The sequence below is a fragment of the Camarhynchus parvulus genome, chromosome 9, assembly GCF_901933205.1.
Source record: "Camarhynchus parvulus chromosome 9, STF_HiC, whole genome shotgun sequence".
Lineage (NCBI taxonomy): Eukaryota > Metazoa > Chordata > Aves > Passeriformes > Thraupidae > Camarhynchus > Camarhynchus parvulus.
In genome coordinates, this window is record NC_044579.1 from 18753827 (window position 1) to 18778937 (window position 25111).

Genomic DNA, 25111 nt, shown 5'->3' on the forward strand with positions numbered 1-25111 from the left:
AATACACTGTTTCCATAGAAATTTATGCAAATTTTTATACAGCCAAAAAATAATCTTTTATGGAACTGTCTTTGACACAGCGCTCTGACATGCGATAATGTGATGAAGCATCCACCAAAGGCTTGCTGTCCCACTTACAAGAGCAGTTCTGTGATGGGAGATTGCTTTAAAAAACCCACAGCAAGGGCACGTAGGCTTGTGTTACATAAACAGCTGAGACTCAGCCCCACAGCATGGGCACAGGCAGTGAAATCTGTGGTGCTGCAGGGTACACAGTCCCACTTACAAAGTCACAGCACTAGCATTCATTTCCCTTTTAGTTGATCCCCTGACTTATATTTTGTTACACCACGTTAATTAAATTATTTAAAATTACTTTTGCTAGGATAATGCAGATGCTTCATTTTGAAATCACCTGATCATTTGTAGCAGGCACAATTAGAAATTTAATCAATCATGTCTTTACTATGTAGGCATTTTCTGTGTGATAAGCAAGATATATATGTTTCCCATCAAGAAAGGAATTATCAGACTGACAAACAAGGTGGAAAAACTGTTGGAAGGCTACATGTCTAAGCATGGATTACAGCTACCTTGGCTGTGAAGTTTGGAGTGTATTGCTGATAGTATAGATTATCTTGCAAACTGCAGCAAATCTTTAGGACATCCCTTTTTTTTTGCATTGGAACGAATGATCCATGTAGCTATTTTTTTAGATCAAAGAAAGAAGAAGGAGAACTAATCCAAACATGCAGAAAACTTTGACAGAAACAATAAAGTTGGGCAAACCATACTTTCTAAGCAGCTAGAATGAAACTCAATGTAGAACTTGGTCTGGGACTTGGTCTTCAGAGTAGCGTAACAGTGCAGGAACTCTATCTCCCCTTGGGAATCTGTGTATTTGGAGTCTAGGAAAGAGGAAAATAATGTCACTTTCAGTAGGCAATAAAGAGAGGGCATTTTTGAGTGGACTCTTAAAGAATCAGCTTCTTCTCTCAGCATATACAAAGCAATGCATTCTGTATCCAAAGTGAAGATGGCACACATGCACCCAAACTGACTGACCATTCTTGGAAACAAACTGTGAGGTGACTCCCACTTCAAAGGTGGCAAACACAGGACTGTGGTCACTCGTCATGATGTCAGTGGTGCAGCCTGCCAGGAGAAAGGGAGGACAGTTACTGCCCTGCTCCAGGGAGATCACTGCCAAAGTATTATTCAGTAATCTTCCAGAAAATGTAACAGTCTCTCTGGTAACTGTCTCTAGTCAAAAGTGTTTCTCTACATAAAGTGTTTCTCTCCTGTCAGTACACATAAATGTGACTCTTCTGTCAGAATACAGAAAGATTTAGTTAAGGGACACCATTTTACTGCACTGTTTTGTAGATGACTGTCAGTGTTAGATTCCTCCAGTACAAAAAGCCCTTACAGGCTTCCTGGTTACCTCTGCAACATGCCCTGCCAAGTATAGCCCTAATATGGCAGGAAATCACACAAGAATACACTGGTGCTGCTTCAGTGCTATAAAGCAGCTTCTGGCCCAAAGTTAACAGTGGGTGACCAAGGCCTGATTGGATCTAAACACACACAGAGTTCCAGCAAACCCAGTTATTTCAGAGAGGCCAATTCAACCCCACACCTCAGCATCATGGGCTTTGTGATCAGATCAGCCTGCTTTATCCCTGAGAGACTTTCCCAGCCCTGCTCCCAGTCTACGCATAGGAAACCATGAACAGCATACTCAGATGCTCAGTCCTATGTATAGTTGATGACATTTTAGGAACTGGTATTTGAGTCTTTTATTAAACAGGTTTTGTGCGCTTTTCCTCTTCCCTGAACTGCACTTTAGTGATGCTTCTCAGCAGGAAAGGGAACAGGCTCTTGGTACCACACAGTTCTTCTGGAATATGATTTGATACAAGAGATGTGTTTGCAGCTCCAGTCTCTGCAGACTGGACTGTGCACACAGGGTCTGTCCTGCTGGCACTCACTGTCAGGAGTTCCTGGTAGTGACTGCACAGGAAAAGTGGTGGTTGCTGCCAAGAAATAACCGGTGTAAAATAATCCTACAGCATAGTCTAAAGTTGGACAGCTGCAACTGTCCAGGTGGTGTTCTGCATATAAAAGAATAACAGAATGAATTCCCAGCCTGTAAGGTTACAGGCAGAGAGAGTTTGGCTCCCCTCTGCCTCATTTAACATCAGGTCCCTCTATGCTGAGTGCCTGGCAGTGCAGGGAGATCCTACAGACTCTGTTCTGAATAATTTCCGTTCCAGACTGGTTGTCTTGCTATCGACAATCTGTTCTCCACCCACCATAGGACTGACACACAACGTGCACCATGGGGTAGGATTTCCAGAGCACTCGATCACACCAGGATGGCAAGTTGTACTTCATCTGCAAACCAAAGGAGAAGTAATGTCAAGAAGAATGGAAAGGGCCAGTTCACAAAAGAATAGGAAATTCATTCACCCAAGCACCATATATTTGTGTCAGGTCTTTTTGTTTATATTGACTCCTTTCAAAACACAAGGGCAGAAAACACAGAGATTAGTTTAGGTCACTTTCTTCTGCAGGAGTTGCTGTCACAGCTGTGCACATTCCCCTGAAGGGAAATCAGTTTTAACTTACCCCTGTAGCTTTTTGCTTGGTGTAAACATACTTCTCCCGGGTGCCTCTCTCAAAGCGGTAGGTTGGAGCAAAAGTAATCTCCTCTTCCTCTAAAACAGAGAAAGAACTTGGTTACAGCTTGGCCATTGGGATCCCTCACCTGGGCCAGAGAGCCACTGCCCTTCACACCCTGCCCCATGCTGAGGCTGGCAAAGAAAGCTGCTGGATGTAGCAGAGGAACCTGCCAGCCAGTAGAGGATCTCACCGAACTGCAGGAACACCTTTTGGTCTCTTCTCTCGAGGAGAAGCTGGTCGAAAGCCAGCAGCTCCGGATACTGCTGCTGCCTGATCTTCTGGATAATATTCTCTGCTTCCTGACAACAGGGAAACAGCAGAGCTGCAGATGATGCAAAACCTCTTACAAATACTCCCTTCACAGGTTAACTGGTGAGTGCTCCTGAACTGTTTGACAGAGCTGTAAGCCCTTGCCACTTCCCTGTCCTTCCTGTCACTGAAAAGCCCCAGCCTTTTTTGTGTGGCTGAACATTTGTCTATCAAAACAGGTATTGAAATGCCCACACATCCCCTACACAAAAACACACACACTCACAACCACATGCACATCGACACCAAGCTTGGTGTTTTCTCCCACATACTGAAACCTAGCCAGTATTTATGAGGGCTTGCCTGAAGGCCTCTTTCAGCTATTCCAAGCTCACCAACCAGAGCAGAAAGGCAATCTCTGGACTGAGCCATTCAGGGACAGATGCTTTTCACAGTGGGAATGAAAGTCAGGAGGTTTGGGGAACCAAGGCTGCCTGAAGCAGCAAAGTGTGCCAGATGCCATTCCTGGGTCCATTAATCCTTAGAGAGGGCAAAAGGGATTTCCTTACTCTCCTTCAACTGGGGCCACACTCACACCCTGGGGATCCCTTCTGACTCCCCTCTTTTTGTCATGTTGCCCTAGATTGGAAGAAGAGAGCACTCCTATAGCAACAGAGTGTGCTGTCCCTGCAGGGCTTCCTGCAGCGTCCCGCACCGTCGGGGGCTGTTCCACACGGTAGTTCAGGTCTCCCAGCCAGAAAAGATGAGTAAAGCGATGAGTGATGTTAAATGGACTCAGTTTCTTATCTCCCAGGGTCAGGAAGCGCAGGATGTTCGTGTAGTTCTGGTTGCGTCTGTCAAGACAAGAAAACATCTGCCTGACATCCTAAATTGCTGTGTAATTTCCAAATGCCTGAGATGGCAGAGGCTGCAGCGTTACCAGGAGGGAGCTGCTCCAACTCAGAGCTACAGAGGAGCAGATCAGAAACTGAGAACTTGCCACCCCAGCAGACAGGCCCAGGGAATGTGCTCCTGAAGCCACTTCTGCTGCCTTCTGGGGCTGTGCTTTTCTGAGCTACACGTCCTAGAAACCCAGTATTAGATTGTTTCCTTCAGATTTCAGCAGCAAACACATAACTAGATTTTGGCACCTCTTCCAGGCCCTGAGGAACCCTTCAATAGAAATTAACTTCATCAGTAGCAAAGACTCTGTGCAGAAATCCCACACCATCTGTTTCCTGGACCAGGAAAGGATGACAAGGCCAAACTCTTCATTTCAAGTCCTCCTCACTTTCAAAACCACTCCTTTCAACTGCTCCAGCTCCTCCCAGTGCGGACACTGATTTCCCAGTGGTGTCAGGATCTTTGCCTTCCAGTCCTGTGCTGACCAGAACCTGCCTAATCCACAAACCCTTATTTCACAGCTGGGTATAGAGAATTAGTCACCATGGGGATATTCCTGTTCTACACCTCCCTCCTGATATTCCTGAGGGATCTTTCTCAGCTGTGTCCTAGGGCTCACAGGACTGCCTACAGTGAGAAGGAAGACAGTCCCCTTCAGCACATTATTTTGGGATGGGAAAAGCCTTCCCACATTTCTCCAAAACACTGTAGATCATGGAACTGTTTTCCTCATGCAGTGGGTTTTCATGACAGGTCATGCAAGTGTTGTGAGACTTTTACACTTGGCTCTGAAATAATTTTCCCATCCATTTCTCCTGCACCTGTATGCTATGGTCACATAGCAGAAGTCTCTTGTTTAAATGCCCTCCCAGGAGACACTGAACAATTTCTTTATGGTCAAGAAAACATGTTTGTGCCTGTCTGGTGGGCCCTCCTTCCAAACATGGCCCAGAGAACTTCACACTGGCTCAGGGCGAAATTTTTGAGAGGGGAGGATGTATCTTACCTGTGTTTCTTTTCACTTCCTGAAGTCAAATGGCTATTAACAAACCCAAAGGAGGTTCCATTAAACATGAATGACACCCCCACTGCTCCTTTATTACCTGGCAAAAGGGAAACCAAAAATGACAAAAAATTAATCCACCTCCAGGCTGAGTCTAGCAAAGATAATAAAGCACCTAGCACATGTGAAGTAAAGTGGAGGATGGAGAAGAGAAATTCGCTTAACACAGAAAAAATTAGTGCATACACCACAGATTGTGGCAGCAAATTTTTAAGGGTGTTAAAAAATTAGTTGAAGGGAGAGAAGTGCAACTTCCTTGTGAAACTCAAGAAAGAGCAATCCAATAGCCGGTCAAAAGTGTTTGCTGGGAATATAAATATACATATATATATGTGCGTGTGTGTGTGCTAAGTATACACACAAATAGACTTCCTCTCTTACAGGGTAAAATATAACCAGTGCTAGTGGGATGTAACTTTAGGAGTGTCACATAAATGTTGCCCCAGGAGTGTTGTAGCAGAAGAGCTGTTCCCTGTGGGCTGGGCAGATGCAGTTGCCTGGGCAGGCCCTGTCCGTGCCTCACCCAGCGTGTTTGCAATGCCCGTCTTCACATTGGCTGTGCAGATGTGGCTGATGCGGTTCTCATGCTCCGGCTTGGCCAGGACAACAATCCTGATGTTCCAGAGGGTATGGATGGCTATCTGCAGGAATGGGAAGGGAAGAGGTTATATTTCTGCAAATACTTGCCAAGCTGCACTGCGGCTTCAGCCTTCCTGACTCCTTTGATTGCACTTCTACAGAAATTTTCTTCCTGTGCTCAGGATATGTTTTCAGTCATTTTAATCAATGCTGGAACCTTGCTATTTTCTAGTCCTTTTTTCTAGTTAATCTTTGGATTACCTTACTTGCACAAAATAGTTTCCGAATCACTGTGAGAGTTAGCTTTCCAGATATGCTTAGACTTGTTTCTCGACATCACTGAAACCCAGAATGTCCAAAGCTGGTCTTAATAAGGTTCAAGTTTCTCTTATCTGCCTGTGTACTGTTACATCCTACTTTGAAAGTGCAATAGTCTAGGATGAGATCTAGGCTACAATTGGCTCAGGAAGTTTAACAGTCTCCTGCTTTTCGAAAGTCAAAATAACACCAGCACTTGAGTGCTCAACATTTCCCCTTGCTCCTAGGCTGGCAGGGTCCCTGCATTGGCCAGAGGGAGGTCACTGTCCATAGCAACAGGTCCATCCAGCCAGCTCCAGGGGGGCATCTTGTGGAGCCCACAGACATATTCAGTGCATTGTCCTTCACCCAATGCAATGAAAATAAAGGGAGGGCTAGGGAGGAGGTACAGGCAAAATCCCATTTATTCCCATTTCTTTTATTTGTACAACATGTACACTCTCATCTCCTGAGTTCCATGCAATAGCTGGAATAACCACTCACCACTTTGAAGCTGATACTGGTGATTTCCTGTAGAGATTGCCTTAGCGTCTCCAGCCATTCCTTCTCCCCCTGGGGATCCTCCTGGGTGCCAATCACATAGATGTCATGAGGGATGTAGTCAGCAGTGTCATCACGGGTCCTCCCCTGCCCCTTGGAGAGGAACCAGGAGGTGATCTTCTTTGGGGCTGGGGCTGCACCTTTTATTAAGATATCAAACACCAAAGGAAGTCAGAGCATGTCCTGTCAAAACCAGGATGAAGATAACACACAGGGACAGAAATTACAGGCTTCATATCTCATATAGCTTTTGTATCAGCCAGGGCACACTATTCTAAGATGACAATGATGTTACCCCCACCTGAGTCACTGAGAAAGAAGTGATTCTGCTTTCACCACCTTCCTCTTGTTGACCAGTTTTCCAAGGCCAAGGCTAGCCAGGAGTAAAGGCAGGGAGCTGTACTCCTCCTGGTCTACCACTGCCTTGACCTTATTCCTTAAGGATGGTCAAACACAGACAGCTCAGCCCACAGCAGCTGAACCAGGCTTCTGTCCCAAAAGGGAGAAAAACCCCTATATTCCACTGTCCTCAACCACACCTTGTCCCCTTCTCTAAGTACCACAGACACTCAGCTGTCTTCCCAGGCTGGACATGAACTGTCCCTAGTCAAATGACAGCAGCTGATGTGCAGTTTTGTCACAGCACAGGTCACAGCATACACAGCAGTTGAGACAGCCATGATACACAGAGTTATCACCACAAAATTTCAGAAATCTTCAACTCTTACAGAGCACTATCATGCCACTTCAGAAGGCTGCAAGCATCTGCCCTCCTTGTTCTTTAGCCCAACCTTTTATAGCCCTCATGTTGATGCATTGCACATGTGTGCCCTCTGTTCCCTTTGGTGGTTGGTCAGCGCCCCTGGGCACTCCATGGCTCATTGCTGTCAGTGCTGCTCACCTGCTGCTCACAGCTGTGCCCATTGGGAGCGAGGCTTGGCCGCAGCCCTGCTCCCAATTGCTCCTGTCCTTTCTGCAAGGTGGACAATGCTGTGCACTGCTGCACCAGCTTCGTCCAGCCGCAATTCCCTGTCACTTGAGCAATCCTTCAGAACCCAACACAGAGAGTCTGGAGTTCATCGTGCCAGCTGAGCACACCTTTAGGCGGTGTCTGAAGGAGTGCCCATGGCAGAAGGGAGCCCATACCCATATTCCAGGTGCCAATGAAGATGGTGATCATATCAGGCTCTGGTTGTTCTGAGTGTTTATTCTTCATCTGCTGCAAAAGCTGGCAGAACCCTTCTCTCTTCTAGACAGGGAAGAGCAAAAAAAATTAATGAGATACTTAACTCCTCTGACATGACCTCTTGAAAAACCTGCTGAACCAGGAAATTCCCAGCACCCTTGAAGGGCAGATTAGCCCTGCACTATCCTGAAACCTTCCAAGAGGCTGCCTTTCCTGTCGAGCTTTTTTAGGCATTTAGCTTGAGCACTGCTTTAACAAATGCTGAACTGGTCAGAAAAAATATCTTTTCCTCCTTCTTTGTCTATAAGAACCTTTTCACAGTAGGCATCTTGACTTCTTGCTTCTCCCCATTCTTGCTCTGTCCTCCTGCCTCAGTGACAGCACTTAGGTGTCTAAGTGTATACTGTCTTTAGACAGTATACTTGCTCATTTTCTGGATGTTTCCAGAACAAAGGAGAAATTTATTTTTTAAAAAGGCAACTACTATCCTTCAACGGTTCCACTTTCTACCAAGGAATGCCCCATGTTCCACTCCCACCCAGCTACCTGCTCCAGGCTGGCAGGAAAGAAACACCATGTACATACCTTGGAATCAGAAAAAATATATTCCTTCCGCTGTGTTTTTTCTTTTTCTGTTTCCAGAACAATAACCAGCTTGTTTGGAACCTTCTGGGACTTGATGAGCTGCAAGACTGAACACAGGCTGGGTGTCACAAGCTGCAGTCACTGAAATAAGGGTCCCACCAAAATGAACAGAACTGTGCTCAAAGGATTGGGATTTCATGGTCTTTTCTGTCTGTGCAGTTTGTCTTGCAGACCTGCATTTTAAAGTTCCTTAACCCTGTTCCCAGTAGGAACAGGTTTGGACTCCAAGTAAAGAGGACCCTCAAAACTCTTCTGCTTGGAGCTCTTTTCCATCCCAAGCCTGCCAGTGTGAAATGAAGCCTTAACTTTGTGCAGGCAATCCCCCTGTATCCTGAGCCAGCCTACATGTGTTCCTTCCCCATCTGTGAAAGAGGATGTAAGACTTCATTTGGTGGTAAAGGTGATTCCTCCCTTCTAAAATAGCAGCTAATTATTATGAACACCAGGTGGAGAAAACCATGCATGAAAGCTCATCGTTTCAATTACTGCCAGCAACAGGTTGATTTTCTAGCAGGAAAGAGCCCAAGGGTATAATCTACTCTCTCACAAAGCTCTTTGTCTCAACTTCAGTGAGCTGCCTGTTCAGAAAGAAAACAGAAAAAAAGGAAGCTTGTTTGAATCAGGCAATCACAGACCAAACTGGTGTTGCTTGTGATGAGAGATACCAATCTACGTACAAAAAATCAAGGGAAAGTCACTGAAAAATGTTACTGAAATTGAATGTCTGGCTTTTTACCATCAAAAATCATCACAGAAGTCAGCAGGTTCCTGCAAAATGCTGGATTTCTTTTTTCAAGTGGCATTGTTTTTCAGAACAAAAATGGTTCTATTGCAACCAGTTCTATGGGGAATCTTCTACCAAAACCTGCTCCCGTGCAGTGCTGATTCCAGAGTCTTCATTTAGACCTGGAGATTGGGTCTAAAACAATCTGTGAAAGCTGGTTATCCCAGTACAGAGATATCTGTGTCTTGCTGACTGGTGCTCATGCATCAGCCAGGACCTAGCAGAATTACCAGAGCTTAGTTCAGCATTTGTGACATTAAGCTGACATCTTACTTTTCTTGTGGGTATAAAATTTGTCTTCTGGACCATCCTTAGACCTCTTGATAATCAGTTTTCCCATTTCCACATCCACTTTGAGTTGCATTTTTGAGAAAATTCCTAGGGAGTCAGTTTTCACCTAGTGAAATACAGAGAGGTTTTCCATGAGGGACCTTCTACACTTCAGTCACATGTATTACAAATGCAGCACTTCCCTCGATTCATGGACACATATCATTATGCCAGTCTCACCAGACATCTCAGGCATTTTCATGGTGCCAAACAGCACCCAGGAATAGCTGTTATCTCTGTGGCAGCACAGCAAACTTCCCAGGAGCTGAGATACTGACATAAATCTGCATTACTGTCCTTCCACCTCATGATCAGCATTGTTAAAGGAGTAAATTTACCTCAAAAGTGACAGGGGGGATAAGGGAGCGCCGGTGTGTTGAATCGGGACCTTCAATCAACAGTGTTTTCACCTGTAAAATAATTATGTGTAATTTATTGCATTTGGTGATTCTGCACTACACTGAGAGTAATGAAATCAGAACAAAGAAATCTTACTGGGGCAGAGCACTGCACTGATAATGAACAAGAAACAAACTAGAGGCAAAGGACGACAAGAAGATGATATAAAATAGCTTGAAAACTCTACCTTTTCTTCAATAGATGACAGCAAAGAAATCAGCTGGTTGAGTTTCAATACAATATTGACTGGACTTGCTTCACCAAGCATCTGAAACCGCAGCACAGGAACAAAAAGAGAGAGGGAGATGGGTGATTACCAAGCCCACAGAGCCCAGTCTGGAGTGCAGTCCCAGGAATACCTCACACAGACCAAGGAGCAGCACTTGTACCTTTGCCACTGCGATCTATAGCAGGCACCACAAGAGCATGGAACATGCAGAAGTGTGGGAGGCTGGAAGGACAAATCTGCAAACCTGTTCCATAGGCTCGAGGCAGCTGGCCATGCATGGGAGTCAGCTTGCTGCTGGGGGCAAGCTCACATGACCAGGCCTGGGGCTCAGAATACAGAAGCCCTGGACTTTTGGTTGTCTGTCAGGGGGAGGAAACTCATAGGGACTTACGTGGGCTTGGGAAAAGGGAGGATGTGGCAGTGAAACATCCTGGAGCGAGGTTTATGGAAAAAGAAGTGTGCAGTGCCAGTCCACATTCTGAGGGAGGATGGGGAGGTAGGAGTCCTCAGGCAGTTGGTGGCACTTTCCTCTAGGACAGGAAGGGGGAGCAGGTGGAGAGGGCCATGGGATAAATGACACTGCGGGATAGAACTCACTGTGTGCCCTCTGCACTGCAGCAGAATGAGGCTAAAGAGAATAGAAGTGGCATGTGCCCAGCTGTACCCCACTGGCCATGGCTGCACACCAGAGCCATCCCTGCCCCCACTGACAGCCACCCACACACCTGTCCTGCTCTTCCCACCTCCTAGCCCCCTTACCTGGGAACGCTGGTGGGCACCGGGATGCAGCTGCTGCTCAAACACCTTCTGGATGGACTCCAGAGATGGGAGAGTCCTCGAGGCCTCACTGGGAACACAGACACAGCACAGATCTGAGGCTCCCTGGATCTGTTCACACTCAGACAATGCCACACAGACGAGACGACAGGCACATGTTCACATTGGGCACATGTCCACACTGGGCCTGCCCTTGCCCTGTGCCCTCTGAGCTGTGGGATGCATGATGGGACCAAATCCCAGGGCTTGGTGACATGGTCAAGAGGGCAGTGTGAGTCACACAGCTGACTTTGCCTTGCAAAGCTGGAACATGGCCATACTGGCTGCTCCTTGGGTTTTGCTTGGAGGTTCTAACTTCCTAAATCTCCCCAAAAAGGTATCCCAGTCTGGGCAAAACCTGAAGATATGGTATACAAGCAGCATCAACCCAACTATGCCAGCTTGTAGATCCAAGTGCACTCAAATGCCTCAGAGCCCAGCACAGTCTGGTGCCTCTGAATGCTGCAGCTGTGGGAGCAGCTCGGTTCTGTACAGGGCCTGTGCAGCTGCTGAGGCTGCTGAGGACAGTGCTGGGGACTCCATATGAAGAGGAAACTAATTCACAGATATTTCATCTCACATGACAAAGAGAGGCCCGGCCCAGCAAGGGGGTGGAAGAGGCAGCCCTTGATCTCCTGAGCAGAACCATTTACAGGTAACAATGACATTCCATCAGCGCTTCCCAATGAGATTCCACAGGATGCTCATTTGTTGAAAATTTGCTGTGTGAATTTGGCACAGAAGCTGCATGCTGCTAATGACAAGACTTACCCCAGCAAGAGCAGCCAGGGAGCACAGGTCAAAAGGAAGGTGATGGTGGTCAGCAGCACTAGGATGCTTGCACTGTGTCTAGTCAACTGTGGATATTAATGATTTCCCTCACTTTCCTAAGTCTGAATGGACTGGATCTTATTCCATCCTTGTTAGGGAAAGTGCTCCAAAGCAAAAGCATGCTTGCCTGAAGATATTTCTCTAGATGCTGAACCAAGGATGACTAATTGCCTAAATTAAACATTCATGTTTGACATTTCAGTCTAAAAGACTTGCCGTGGGACACACAGGAGTACAAGGCACATGTAGGAATCTGGTTCTGCTAATTTTATTCCTCCAATGCCACTATTCAGCTCTGGATAACCTAGGGCCAGTGTCACTGCAAACAGCTCTGGCCTCAAACCCAAGAGTCCCATTGATTTCTGCAGCCATGGAGTCAGACCCCAGGAGGCTGCAAGCAGTTGCAGGAACATTGGGAGAAGTTTAGTTTGAGAAGAGTGAAAGGATATTTACTGTGATATGCAGGCCATCTCTTGAAAACACAGCAACACCTGTTTGAAGAAACTCAGGAGTTATTCCCCATGGAAAAACTGCCTTTGTTCACAGTGCAACATGTAGGCTGTGTGTGAGAAGGAGGAGGAACAGCTCCTGTGGGTGTTCAAGCCCACTAAAACCACAGGGCAGATTTAATTACACTTGTAACTTCTTTTGTTTTCTCCTCTTGACAGTATAAATACCTTTAGTGATCTTCATTGAAGTGTCAGAAGCCTGTGTGTCCACATGCAATGGAAAGTCACCAGAAATATTACAGAAAATCTGGAAATGTTAAAGATGTCCTGGCAGTTGAGGGAATTATAGCCTTACTGGATCTCCTTTCTTTCATTTCCCCACATGCATTTATGAGGAATAGGGTTGTGAAACCCAGATAAACTTAAGTAGAATAAGAAGTTGGAAATGGGAGAAACCAAACATGATTACAACAGCAGCACCAGAGGTATTTTAGTAACACAAGACTCTCACTTGTGATTTCATTTGATTTGAGCTTCCACTATTCAGGTTTATTCTTATCTGGCCACCTGGGTCTCCCCTCCCTTGCATGTAGAGAAGCAAATCACTCAGGCAGGGTGCAGAAGGGGAGCTCTTGGAACAATCTGTCCTCAGTCCTCAGAGGGGCTTGTCTGTGGGCAGCTGGCTTCTAGGAGAACAGGATCAGGCCAGCAGCACAACCAGCCTCACCTCTGCATACACCAGAGAGAAGGGTATGGCAAGCCAGGGAGAGAAGTGTGGAGATACGTGCCCTCTGCTACAGAGTGCTCCAAGAGATCTGCACAAGTTTGGGCTGGTCCCTTTGCTTACAGTCAGCAAGGGGGAAATAACATCCTTCCACCAGAGAAGGAAGGAGGTCTGCAATGTTCTACCACCCTGTCAGAGTTTTTCTATTTGTAACATGGAAGGTCTACAAACAGGAAAGTAAAATTTGTAGAATCAAGAGTCTGGGCTTTTTCCTTTTTTCATTTCAGCTGCCTTCACCAACATCACTGGAATCACTCCAAGTTCACAGTGCATTAGTGGGAAGGAAAATCAGTGTTTAAAATCAAGTTATACACTAATTTGTGCTTGTTTCCATAAATGGTGTGTGCTTGACAATCCTGTGGGTGTCATTTATGCATTACCAAATGATGCAGTTAAATGGTTAGTGCATTTTTTGTTTCGTTTCTTTCTAAACACAGCATAAAATATAACACTCTGCTGTCTGAAACCACCTAGAAGAAAATTTGATCGAATATAGATTTCATATCTTTGGACCACAATCACAGGTCATGACATCTAAATATACTGGTTTTGAGGGCAAGGAAATTTCCTATGCCAGAAATGAGGGTTCTGAATGCTTGCATGTGGAACCTTTGTTAGACTACAGTATTATTGCATTACACTCTGAAAACCAGCTTCTAGTTACCTGAAGAGTCCTTTGCAAAGAGCTGTAAGTAATTTCTTCAGTTGAGGAAGATTGCTTGAGCCAGTTTGCACCATCTCAAAGTCACTGATGATGTGAACTCGCAGGTAATCCTGGATGAGTTTAAGATGCTCGTCAGAGACACTGTGAAGTAAACAGACAGGTCAAAAGCCAGCTCTTCTCTCTACTCCCAAATATCAAACAGCTTTCTTATTTTTCTCAAATTCCCACTGTTTAGCCACATGGCTAATAAACCAAGTTCTCTCAGATATTACTCATCCTTTATCTCAGGAAACTATACTTCAGTGGAAAAAGTGTATGGGTGATTTTAATAATTCAGAAATTTGTTTTTTTCTAGACAACAGCTTGACTGTAAACAGCAGTCAATACACTGTTGATCTGATTCTGTTCTTTATTTGGTAGTATAAATGAGGAGTTATCTTGTTGAATCAAACAGATCCTCAGCTGTTCCAAAGACAGAGGCCCAGCAAGCACAGAATTGGGCTGAAGGCTGGTTCAGCAGCCCTGTCACTTGCCCTTCCTTACCTGCTTGTGTCCTGGTACTGCAGTCGCTGGAGTAGTGTCTCAGAAAGGGACAGTTTATTCACGTCTGCCACCCGTGAGTTTTCGGGGAGAGAAGAGACCTCCTTTGTCTCACTGCTCGGCAGTGCCATGAGGATGTTGCGTGGGGGCAGGACAGGAGGTGTGGGTACCAGGTCTGGCAAGAAGGAAAGGAAAGGCACAGTCATTCCAGCATGGAAAGTGGACCTCTTGTCCCTCACCCTAGGCACAGGGTATAGCCCATCCTGCAGGGGCAGTCTTTGCAGAAGCCATCTCTTCTGACAGGTCTGTGGAGGGATGTCAGAGCTGGGAAGCTCAGGGCTCAGCACTGGCCCAGCTGTGTTTCCAGGGATGGCAGTGGTGTGAGAGCAGTGGGATGAAGTGTCAGGCTTGAACCTCACGTGCAGGCAGCACATTGCTCTGTCTCTGTCTGCAGTGAACCCCAGCCAGTTCTGACTCTCCTATCTGCACAGCAGCTGTGAAGGTTAATTTGTTAAATTGAATATAATGCTTAGAGAACATAGCTCACACAGGTCTTTCCCATTATCATGGGGATCTGCTACTGAGGCAGAATGGATGGAGGGACATGATGGAAGGAGCACCAGAAACTGCTAATGGAAAGAAGTGAATGGCAAAAGTGAGCAAACAGAGATGGAGAAAATAAATCCCATGACCCAGTGCATAGGGGCTAAACATCCTGCCTTGTCTTGTGGACATTGAGTTGGAAGGAAAAAGGATTTTCCTACTGCTCATTATATCTCCCACTCCTGGGAGAAGAGTGTGTTCATCTCCACTGATCCCAAACATGGTTACCTTTCTTTTCATACCAATTGCTCCAACAGTTTGTTACACATGTTGTATTGTAGCTGGTTGAGTTGTGAGGTTTTGCTTGGTTATTTCCTAATGGTGGAATTTGCATTACAAAAAGACCCCCAGGACTGACCCACTGCTTCTGGGCTGCTGCTGTGATTCAGAGCCACCACAGCACTGAGCCATGGGTGGGTAATCTGCAGGGTGCTCATCTTCCGCCTCTGCAGTTTTACATCTAAGATGATCAGACATCTGTAGGCCCTACATGGCTCCACCATGATAGCACAAAGTGCCTTAACAAAGCTAAATTCTGTACATGAGCAGCCCAGACCTAGTGCTAATCTCCCTTCATCTGAAGGCTCTTAGTCTTGGATAGAACTTCATTCCCTGCTGCTTTCCTCTCTCTGTATTATTTTTGCTGTAGTTCCCTCCCCAGCCCTGGGAGCTGGAGACTCAGTACAACTGGCCAAAAGCCAGGAATATCTTTCCTGAGCAGCTTTGCAAAATTTTGTTCTATTTTTTCCAGAAAATTGCATACCAAAATCTTCCAGCTCCTGTTAGATATACAGTGGATTCCATCAAAGAGTTACACAGACTCTGGGTTGCACAGGCATATCAGTCTGCCCTAGCTCACAGGGCCTGTCTGCCTGTCCCAGGGATTGTGTCCTTTAGACAAGTTTGATTGCAGTGCTTATCATTTCCAGACAGACATCACACAGGACAGGAAGGATGGCTCTGTAGACATGACCTTCCTGTAGGAGAACTATGACATATCCAAGGGGTGATCCAGGAAAAATCCAAGGAATTATCCGAGACCAGTGACTGTCAAAAACCCACAGCGGCGTTTGATATAAAATAGTTGGGATGATGCCAATCACACCTCTTCATCATACACCTGCCTCTGTACGTGGAGCTAGATTGTCTGTCACTGCCAGAGCTGTGCCTTCTGCTTTGGACTGTTGAAAATGTCGCCTAGAGCAGAGCAGCTGAGTGGTTTCACATGCCTCTCAGGAGCTGCAGGTGCATGGCACAGCAGAGAAATGTGCTTCAAGTCCCAAGGGAGCATCTCTGTTTTGAGAGGCCCTACAGATGCAGGACAAGAAGAAGGTGCAGAGGTTTGGGAAATGGCTGGATATAGACAGTTGGAGTCCAGATAAGGACACCAGATTAACCACCCCCACACCAGATGCAGTAGACTTCCACAGAGGGTCTCAGTGTATTTCCTCAGGTGAGCTAAACTGATGCTCCAGGTGCTATACCACAGGAGACATGAGGGTTCACTGCCACAGGGCCTTGCCAGCTCAGCCCTCTCTATGCTCTGCCCTATTTTATGGCACAACATGTTCTAATCTCCTGCCTGCACTGCTTATTTCCAATCAAGAGGTATGAGTCAAGGGTCTGCATCACCAAGTCACATTATGGGTTTCTTACCAGCGTCCTCCTCCAGTTCATCAGCAGCCTCCTCCTCTTCCCGTGGCACTGGATATTTGAGGTGCCATACCAGGCCCATGTTCTCCTTCTTGTAATAGTCTATCAGTTCCTCCAGGTTCTGAAAATACTTCACAGGAACACCTTCTGATGCCTGAAACAAAACACAGAAGCAGTCATGGCATGGGATTTCCTACCACACAAACATTGCCCCTTGCAGAAGGAAAAACAAAGCCATAGAGAGAGGAAAAAGCCACTGCTGCTGCCCAGAAGAGAACTTTCCTTGGTCTTGCTGCCCATCTGACCATGGGCTCTATGCAGAACAAACAAACAGATAACACATTCCAGCCAGAGTCAGCACAGACGCCAACCTCAAAGACTCACTGAAGCCAGATAGAAGAGCTCTCTCACTGGGTTCAGGGTGATTGGTTTCACAGCAAAGGAAGATTTTAAAAACAAATAATTCTCCTGGATTAATCTTTGCATTCTCTCCTTTACTGAGCTCAAAGCCCTTAGACTGTGTTATATTTTCTGGTATCCAGGAAGATTTTTCTGTGAAATTGCAAGGTAAACATGGCTAAATCCAGACATGAGAATCCCTTCCAGGATTTAAAGGTTCAGAATTGGGTTCAAATGAAACAAGGTGCCACCCACACAGAAATGCTGGGATGGAGGTTTAGAGAGTGTCAAGGACTGCAAACACACATGGCATGACACTGTGTGTGCCAGCTGAATTCTGTGACCAAACCTGTCTCAAGCACACCCCAGCCATTAATCTCAGCAAATGGTTATCCACAGAGGCCAAACAGAGGGATAAGGTTTTAGAGGTGTTCAGAGCCAAAGCTTCAGTGTAATTATATCCACACATTGGCACAGTGACTCTGCCAGCAGGAACAGTTGCTATCCCTGCAGCTCTGCCCCCTTCCTTCAACCACCTACCAAAGACAGACATAGTCTCTCATGGCTCAGTACAGACCTTCTAACCAAGGGAAAGGACCCTGCATCACCTTCCAAACTGTGCTGACGTGCCATCCAAACCCAAGGCTACAGCAACACACAGCCAAAGCTCTGATCCCTCTCCTTGGGGAACCCTCTTCCTGGCAGGGTGCTCCTTCTGGACAAAAGGTTTTCCCACAGAAACCAAACCCTGTCTATATCTGCCATAAAAGATCAAGAAGTGGGGACAGAATGGTAGAGAGCAGTTGTTTTCCATCCCCACAAGGCTTTTGTTCTTGACTTAAAAGATCAACACTGGGAACTGCTCACAATTGGGCAATCTGAAGGAAGACGTGATCACCCCAGTGGCAGGCTTGGCTGGCACTGTTTTGCATGCATAAAACTAGATTTTGCATAGGAAACATGGTTAATTAGTAAGGAATTAAAGCTGTGACTCCAATTTGACATAACGTGTTACACAGACATTCTGCCTCTGACTAACAGGCAGGGTATTTAAATTTATTTTGGGATTGCAATGATTTCCAGTAAAAAGTAACACATACAAAGTTTCAATACGTGTTTGAACAAGCTTATTTACTTGCCATTTGTCTTTGCTCGGTTTCTTATTCTCTGTGAACTTTTTTGTTTGAAAGGCAAATGTATAAAATCCAATAAATTAAACAGGCAAGATATGAGCAAAAACCACAGCAGAACACAGGAAAATGTCTTCAGTGAGTCCTAGCACCAACAAGATTTCTTTTTAAATTTTCGTAAAGAATAAAATCTCAGGCCAGAAATTGGGACAGTGCTTTCAATAGTGAACTGCATTTGAAGTCATCAGTGCCCTCAGGCCTGCCATTAAAAATACCTTTCATTTTTAGCTACACCGGAATGTCTTTAGAGGCTCAGCAAGGCACATTTTCACAACAGACATGGGTGATGTTTCTGAGAGCTCTGCCTGTAAAGCCTCCTTTTCTGTCTTTCACATAACTGCTTCTGCATTTAACAAGATTCATTATTCTTATACACTGGAAAATATCATGTTCGGCATGAAGGCAATGCCTGGGCAAACACTGGATTATATTTTTGTGAGGCCAGAGATGTTGAAACAAATCATTGGTTAAAACATCTCATGATCCTACCCAGTATAGGCCAAATCTTGTTCTTCTAGAGAGCATAGATTCTGCACATTCAGAATGACTTCTTGTTTACATCAATTAATGCAGATAGTGTCTGGGTCCTCCCAGACTCTTCTGCTTCTTGGTGCCAAGTGTGAAGGTTGGGAATGAGGGAAAACCATCAAGAGCTCTAATCCATTGTATGAAAGGATCCTGAAGTCACCGTGCTGTACTGGAACTGACCTGGAATAATTCAACCAGTCTTCCATGCTCCTCTGTTCATCTTCCAAGCAGTACCTTCTTCTCTGAAATCCCCATTTTTGTGATTGTTCATTGTCCAGCACCCAGCACCCCTCCCCCAGCAGCCCAGAGGGCACTGTTAGCAGCTCTGGTGATGGGGTGGCAGCACACTCAGCCTCTGTGACCTGCCCAAGGCAGTGTTACCCACACTTCACCCTCTGGATTACCCTGCCTGGGCTGCCTTCTGCCCACCTGCAACCCCCACAGATGGGCTGGAGCTCATGAGGAACAAGGCTTGGGGGGGCTTGCTTTGCCCTAAGCTACTCCAAAGAGCACCTGGGAAAAGGCATCAGCCCCATCATAGCATGTACAGAGACCCTAAAACACAACAAGGACAAACAGAGTCAAGGTTTGCCATGTAAGAGAAAAGCTTTGCTATCGGTGCTCTCTCACTTCTGGAATCACTGCAGCCTACTCCACTCCTCCTCTTTCCAAACTCCTCCTTCACTTTCCTTTGCTACTTCCCCACCTGCCTGTTTCCCCAGATCTCCCCTGACTGTGCCTGAAGGCCCTTGTCCTGTTACTGCACAGCATCCCTGCCACCCTCAGTGCCCAAACAGTGTCTTCTCAGCCTTGTTCTGCCCCTCAGCTCCTGCTCTCCCAGGGTGCCTGCAGGAAGACAGACAGCCATGAACAGCGCTTTTAAGGCCAAAGAGAGTCTTGATAGAAGTGGTAGGAAAGGCTGAATTAGCATTTTTTGCTGCCAAGGATAGTTCAGTCTGTGAAACCATCCTAGTCTCTGTAGTAAGCAGAAGAAGGAGCATTTTGCAACAGGCCTCCTTCCTCTAACTCACTGCACAGTCCAAAGCCTGTGTTCCAGCTCAAATTCCCCAGCATGGTCAGCCCTAGCTCTCGTGCAGCCTGGCTGGGTGCACACATGAGCAGAGAGGCCCTGCTGCCACACACCCCTTCTACTCTGTTAACTTGGCCTACTGCACTCAGCCACCTTTCTTGATGAAGCCCTCTTTCTTCATCCTCAAAGATAAGTGGAATTTGTGGCCATGTCAAGAAGCTGGGCTTTGCATGCATCTGAATCCAGATGCTCATTGCCAAAGAGAAGCAGCCTCCATTCCAGCAGTGCCAGCTCTTCTGACAGCCCACCTTCCCCAAGTCCAGTCAGGAGAAAAAGGACCAGCTCTCCATGGCACACAGTAAAATAAAGGACAGCATTTCATATTTTAAGACAGAATTCAGCAAAGAACTGAACATGTGGCCCGAGCAGCTGCACAGAGATAGGTGAGAGCTGAAATAAGAAAATGGGGAACCGGCAGGGTCAGGAGCTCCAACCAGCCATGGCCAAGTACAGAGGGAAGGATGGGCAGCCTCAAACCTGCTCAGCACACACTCATGGTGGGGGTGCTCGAGGGTCCTTCCCCACAGCACAAAAGGCAGCGGCACCACCTTGCTACACATCAGCTCAGCTATCATGAAAGCCTGAAAGCAAAATAATTTGATTATTCTCATTCATTTACCTTTGTATTATAATTGTTATTATTTGCAAGGACCTCAACAGAGGAAGTGTACGGGAAGGGCTGTACCCCTCCAACACACAGCCGTGCCCAGCTGCCCTCTCTGCCTTTTGCCTGCACTATGAAACAAGCTCCTCCCAGTTCAAACACCCCCAAACATCCACACTCCCCACGAGAGAGCAGGGCACCCTGCTTTGCACTGCCTCCCTCTGCACAGAGGCACAGCAAACACTGTACATTGTTTGAAATGGGACAGAGAACAGTAAAAGCAAGATTTTGTTTCACTGGCTTCTCCCCTTGGGGAGTGGATGAGAACAAGGCCTACATGACAGACAACAGTCATGTTGTTTGGCACACAAGTGCAAAGTACTCAGATACTGCATGTGCTGCCTGAGCCCCCCAAATCCAACAGCTCATTATTTTGCTCCCAGCCACAGAGCAAGAGGACCATGACTGAGGCTGTGGTGTGACTCCATCCAGCGCTGCCTGGGACTGCAGGGATGATGCCTGAGCAGCATCAGTTGAACAAGCAAAGTCTGGTTCAGTAACATTGCTGTGAGTGCACAGGTTGCTGGATGAGCCCCCTGAGGGCTGGTTTCTGCCAGCAAACGAGGAAAGCAGCCCAAATCTGGGACATCTGCTAGGACATCTGCTTTCTCCCCGCTTGAACTTGTGGCAAAGGTTTATAGGTGGGGAAGGAAAAGTGGTGGTGGATAATGAAGTATGGGTATTGAGTCAGGTTGTAGATGGTTGCAGAGCACATTACCAAAAAGTGGATTGATGGTAAACTATTAATAAACATCGTCCAAACAACTGCACTGGATGACAGGAGCAAGGCAAAATGCAGCCTAAACTTTACACAAGCTTGTTCTGGATTTTGAGACAGGAAGCAGAGGCAGAACAGGGCACTGTGAACAAACCAAAGCAGGATGGGGCAGCACAGAGCAAGCTGGAGCCACCCCAGCAGAGCCAACAATGAAATCCACTTCCCGCCCCCCTGCCTGCATTTATTAAGTAACTGTTTCCTCAGAGTTATCACAGGATAGATCTTGTTTTAATTGCACAGTGAATTGTTTCAAGTCATTATAAACGTGGATGGCAAGTGTCATCTCCATGGCAACACACCACATCCCCAGAAACGTGCTCACAGGGCTCATGGGACACCAGAGAGGTGTGGAAGGCAGGCTCTCCTTCCGTGGGGATTCTTCCATCATCCCTGCTGATACGTCAGCTTTGTGTTGATGGCAGCCACAACATATGGAAAGAAAACACCTAATGAATGTATGCAATTTAGGGAACAGCCCAAAAAACAGCAGAGCTGTACACAGGAATCTGGAGAACAGTGAATCAGAGACTGAACAGCAATTTTATAGTGGGAAGCTACATCCAAAGCAGAAGTCTCTCCCAGATCTATTAATGAGAACGTCATACAACATGCAAGAAGAAATTCTTCTGCTGTACTTAGTACCATAAAGCTTTAGCTGGACTGCTGTGGCCAGCTTGGGGCACCAATGCTAATGGAACTTATAAGTACCATAAACTATGGTACTTATAAAGTACCATAGAAAGTCCCAAAGAAAATTTCCAAGAAAGACTGAAGAGTTGGAAAATGGGTTACACACAGAAAGTTCAGAAGAAATGGACTTGTATGGTCTGGCAAAGGGACAGCCTGGAGATGTCACAGCAGCAGTCTTACAAGTTTAAATTCTCTTCTGAAGAAGATGGCAACCAGAGGTGCTGTTAGACCCTGAGGGGCAGCAGTGCCATGCACCCAGGCACTCCTCACAGCCAGCTAGCAAGTGTCTGATCCTGCCTCAGCCCAAAACCAGGGCAACACTGGGCTCAGACACCTGCAAGGCCTCCTGCCACTCCAAAGTCTGTGACTACAGGAAGCCCTCTGCAAATCTCCCAGCTTCCTTTATCCAGAACCCTTGAAGAGCATGAGTAAGGCTGAACATGACCATGCTTTTCACCAGCATCCCTGCCATTTCACCTGCACCCCAAACCCGACTTTCAGACCTTCCATTTCTGACTCCAGCCCTTTCAGCTGTGAACCTTCTTTCCCATGGGATGTCTTGGTGTCTCCTGTCCCCCAGAGCCTGCTCCTGATTCTGCATGTCCTTCCAGTTTTCAATTTCCTCCAGTCCTCTGTATGCTCACAGTACAATGGCTGAGCACAACTAGCTACAACTTGATCTTGCTTTCTTGCTGAACTGGATTCTCGACTGTTCATTTCATAAGGACAGGTACAACTAATGCCTTTAATCACTAGCTTTTGGTTAAATCTTGTGACCCCCTTTCCAAATTCAACTACCTGAACTTTTCAACAGATTTTTTTTATGGCTGTTGACCAGATAATCTGGTATTCCTCTGAATCTGGTGTATTCAACTAATGCCATTTGGCCAAGAAAACTCCTTGCCAAAGACACTCCAAACACAGGTTTAGTGAAGAGCAGCTGTGAACATGACTTTAAGAGAAGTTGCAAGTGGATTATAAATACATGAAGTAAAAAGATGTAAAGCCTATGCTAAACTAGGAGAGGAACTGGTTAACTTGGGGTTCATTACAACAATTGTATAAATAGATGGCACAGGAAGTCTGGGGCCCTCAGAAGGAAGAGGAAGTGTTTTCCTTTCCTGCGCCAAGGCACAAGGAGGAACTAGGAAACTGATCATCTGGTTATATTGCTTGAGGCCAAATTTTTCTAACTAGAGTACCTTAAAACAGGTATTTAAACACATATATAGGCATTTCAGTAACAGACAATAAGTTTTCAATATTACAAAATTCTTGCAAATACCCACCAGCTTAAATTGAAGCAGTAAATCAGGTCAATTCTACTTGGTATGAAAGGCTGGCAGGAACTCTTCTTTTAGATTTGAAAAAAAAATTATGTTTTGAGATTTGGAAAAAAAGTGGTCTTCAAAACTGCCTGTTAGCTAGGAAGTCTAGGTGGCACTTTAGAATTTATATTTGGCTGTCATGTAGACAATCTTTTTGTATTTCACTAAAGAAGTGAACCTAAGAGCTAAGAAATTCCTGGTAAATTGTTTTTAAAGCGTTTTTTAGCAACTTGGCTTTCTTTCATTTTGTTAGCAAACCTGCCTTATTTTTAAATTGAATCTTGTGCTAAGAAGTTTCAGGAGCATTTCACAAAAATGGGATCACAGACAGGAATCACAGCTGGGAGAAACAGCTACTTTCCAAAATATAAGCCACCCAGAAATGTATTCTAACCTGAATGCAACACCTGGGGCTTGGAAGAAATGGAGCTACCTAGGAGCACAGAGGGAGAGAAGTAAGTGTGTGCCTGAGGAAAAGAGGGCTCCTGTGACCTGGAGGGTGAATAAAGAAATGAACTTTATAAGAGGTGAGAACTTGTGGGTTGGCAAAGGAGTTCTGCTGCTGGGTAAAGCTCAGCAAGAGGGCCTCTGCCAGGGAACTAAGCATGAGAAGAGGTAAGGGGAGGAATCTAGGGAACAGGGGCAGAAGATGCTGGTGGGTGGCCAGAGCAGCACTTCCACACTTGGAAAAAGACCATACAAATTTTGTGGAGAATAGCATAGTACAAGTGCAGTTATAAGTCATACACCTTGAATAAGGTTGGAGGGAATGGAAGGCAAACAGTTGCTGTCTCCTCCAAGGTGAGAGATGATGGAGGCTTTTTGTCTCATTGCACATTTGGTTTGGTCCTGATATTCATGTTTGTTAATACATGTCACTTCTGCTACAGTGACCTTTTAAGACTTTAGGTGGAAATCATGGAATTCATAGAGTTCTGGGAAAGAGGGATTCAGAATTTTTGAAAGAGATGATTCATGGAAGGAAACAAGGAATTACAATTTAATAACAACTAAGTATATATTACTTCTAGCTTGTGATCCTGGCTGAAAATCAGACATCAAAAAAAAAAAAACTGAGTTAAAAAAGGAAAAGAAAGAAAATTACTGTATTGTCAATCCTATAAAATTAATAAAAATCCTATAAAAAATCCTCAGCTCCTCCAGTGCAACTGAAGGATGCCAGTATGTACTATCACAAGCTCCATTTCTTTAAGCATGATGCTGACTTAAGATACTCTGTGTATTAATTACTCACACTGCATCACAATTCCATTCTCATAAAAATTAGAAAAAATGGGAATGCTGAAGGTTTCCAATTTTGGGAAAGGCCATCTCACTTTTTTCCTATGTGCAGTGTCATGGAAAGGACTTGAGAAGCACAATGCATTCTTCATTTCAAATGCTTAACATGCTCTGTGTGTGTGGAATGTGAGCTCAGTTGCAGTTAATCCTAAAAAAGATCCTGACTCTCATATCTGCCACTGTTGATGTCTTCTGGCTGTGCAAGAGTTCTCCTCTCTGAGATCCCATCCAGGCTTCATTCTGGCAGCCTGAAGACTAGTCATGTTCACAGGTAGGCAGAGCTCCCATGGCAGAATTGGGACATTTGTAAATTAGGAGAGTCTGATGAAGGAAAGGAATACTGAAAGGAGTTCTCAGTAGAGTATAATTGGCTGCCAGATTTTTATCTCAATTTCCTTGCTAAAATTCTACATCCTAAAGAAAAATGTATTAGAAGCTCTGGAAAGTAAAGGATTTGTGGAAGTCTTTTGAACTGGCATTCATAAATCATAAAACAAATGACATAAAAACATAAAAGACATAAATCATAAAACAAATGTACTCAGATCCTACTTAAAGACCCCATTCCACTCTGCTCCACCACTCCATGGTTCACATAAAAATATGTTAATTGACAAATATCCAACTAATATAGTTAGATAGAAGCCAGGAAGAACACCAAACAATTCTAGAAAGCACCAAGACCATGTACTTGGGATAGTTCTTCACATTCTTCACATTAAATAAACCATTCAAACCCTGGCCTTCAAAAAGATTTTGCCAATACAGCACACAATGATTCAGCTTGTAGCACCAGGAGAACCCTGCTGAGCAAACAACCCTTTCAGCATTTCTCTGTGTTATAATAAATAAGATTCACATCAACAAAAAGCAAACAACAGTGCAGTTCCAT

At 45.5% G+C, this 25111-nt stretch overlaps 1 protein-coding gene across 1 annotated transcript in view; it reads right to left on the reverse strand.

The window, feature by feature from the left end:
- Positions 1-25111, reverse strand: part of INPP5D (inositol polyphosphate-5-phosphatase D) — a 49683-nt gene that overhangs the window by 8488 nt on the left and 16084 nt on the right. Inside the window, exons 3-20 of the mRNA XM_030954685.1 lie at positions 16254-16404; positions 13998-14169; positions 13455-13595; positions 10670-10757; positions 9869-9949; positions 9621-9692; positions 9226-9349; positions 8109-8215; positions 7484-7586; positions 6281-6477; positions 5424-5541; positions 4844-4940; positions 3650-3788; positions 2876-2984; positions 2632-2720; positions 2316-2397; positions 1066-1155; positions 795-908 (exon numbers count right to left, since the gene is read on the reverse strand). Of these exons, the coding sequence (XP_030810545.1) occupies positions 795-908; positions 1066-1155; positions 2316-2397; positions 2632-2720; positions 2876-2984; positions 3650-3788; positions 4844-4940; positions 5424-5541; positions 6281-6477; positions 7484-7586; positions 8109-8215; positions 9226-9349; positions 9621-9692; positions 9869-9949; positions 10670-10757; positions 13455-13595; positions 13998-14169; positions 16254-16404 (2074 nt within the window). The remainder of the gene's footprint in view (positions 1-794; positions 909-1065; positions 1156-2315; positions 2398-2631; positions 2721-2875; positions 2985-3649; positions 3789-4843; positions 4941-5423; positions 5542-6280; positions 6478-7483; positions 7587-8108; positions 8216-9225; positions 9350-9620; positions 9693-9868; positions 9950-10669; positions 10758-13454; positions 13596-13997; positions 14170-16253; positions 16405-25111) is intronic.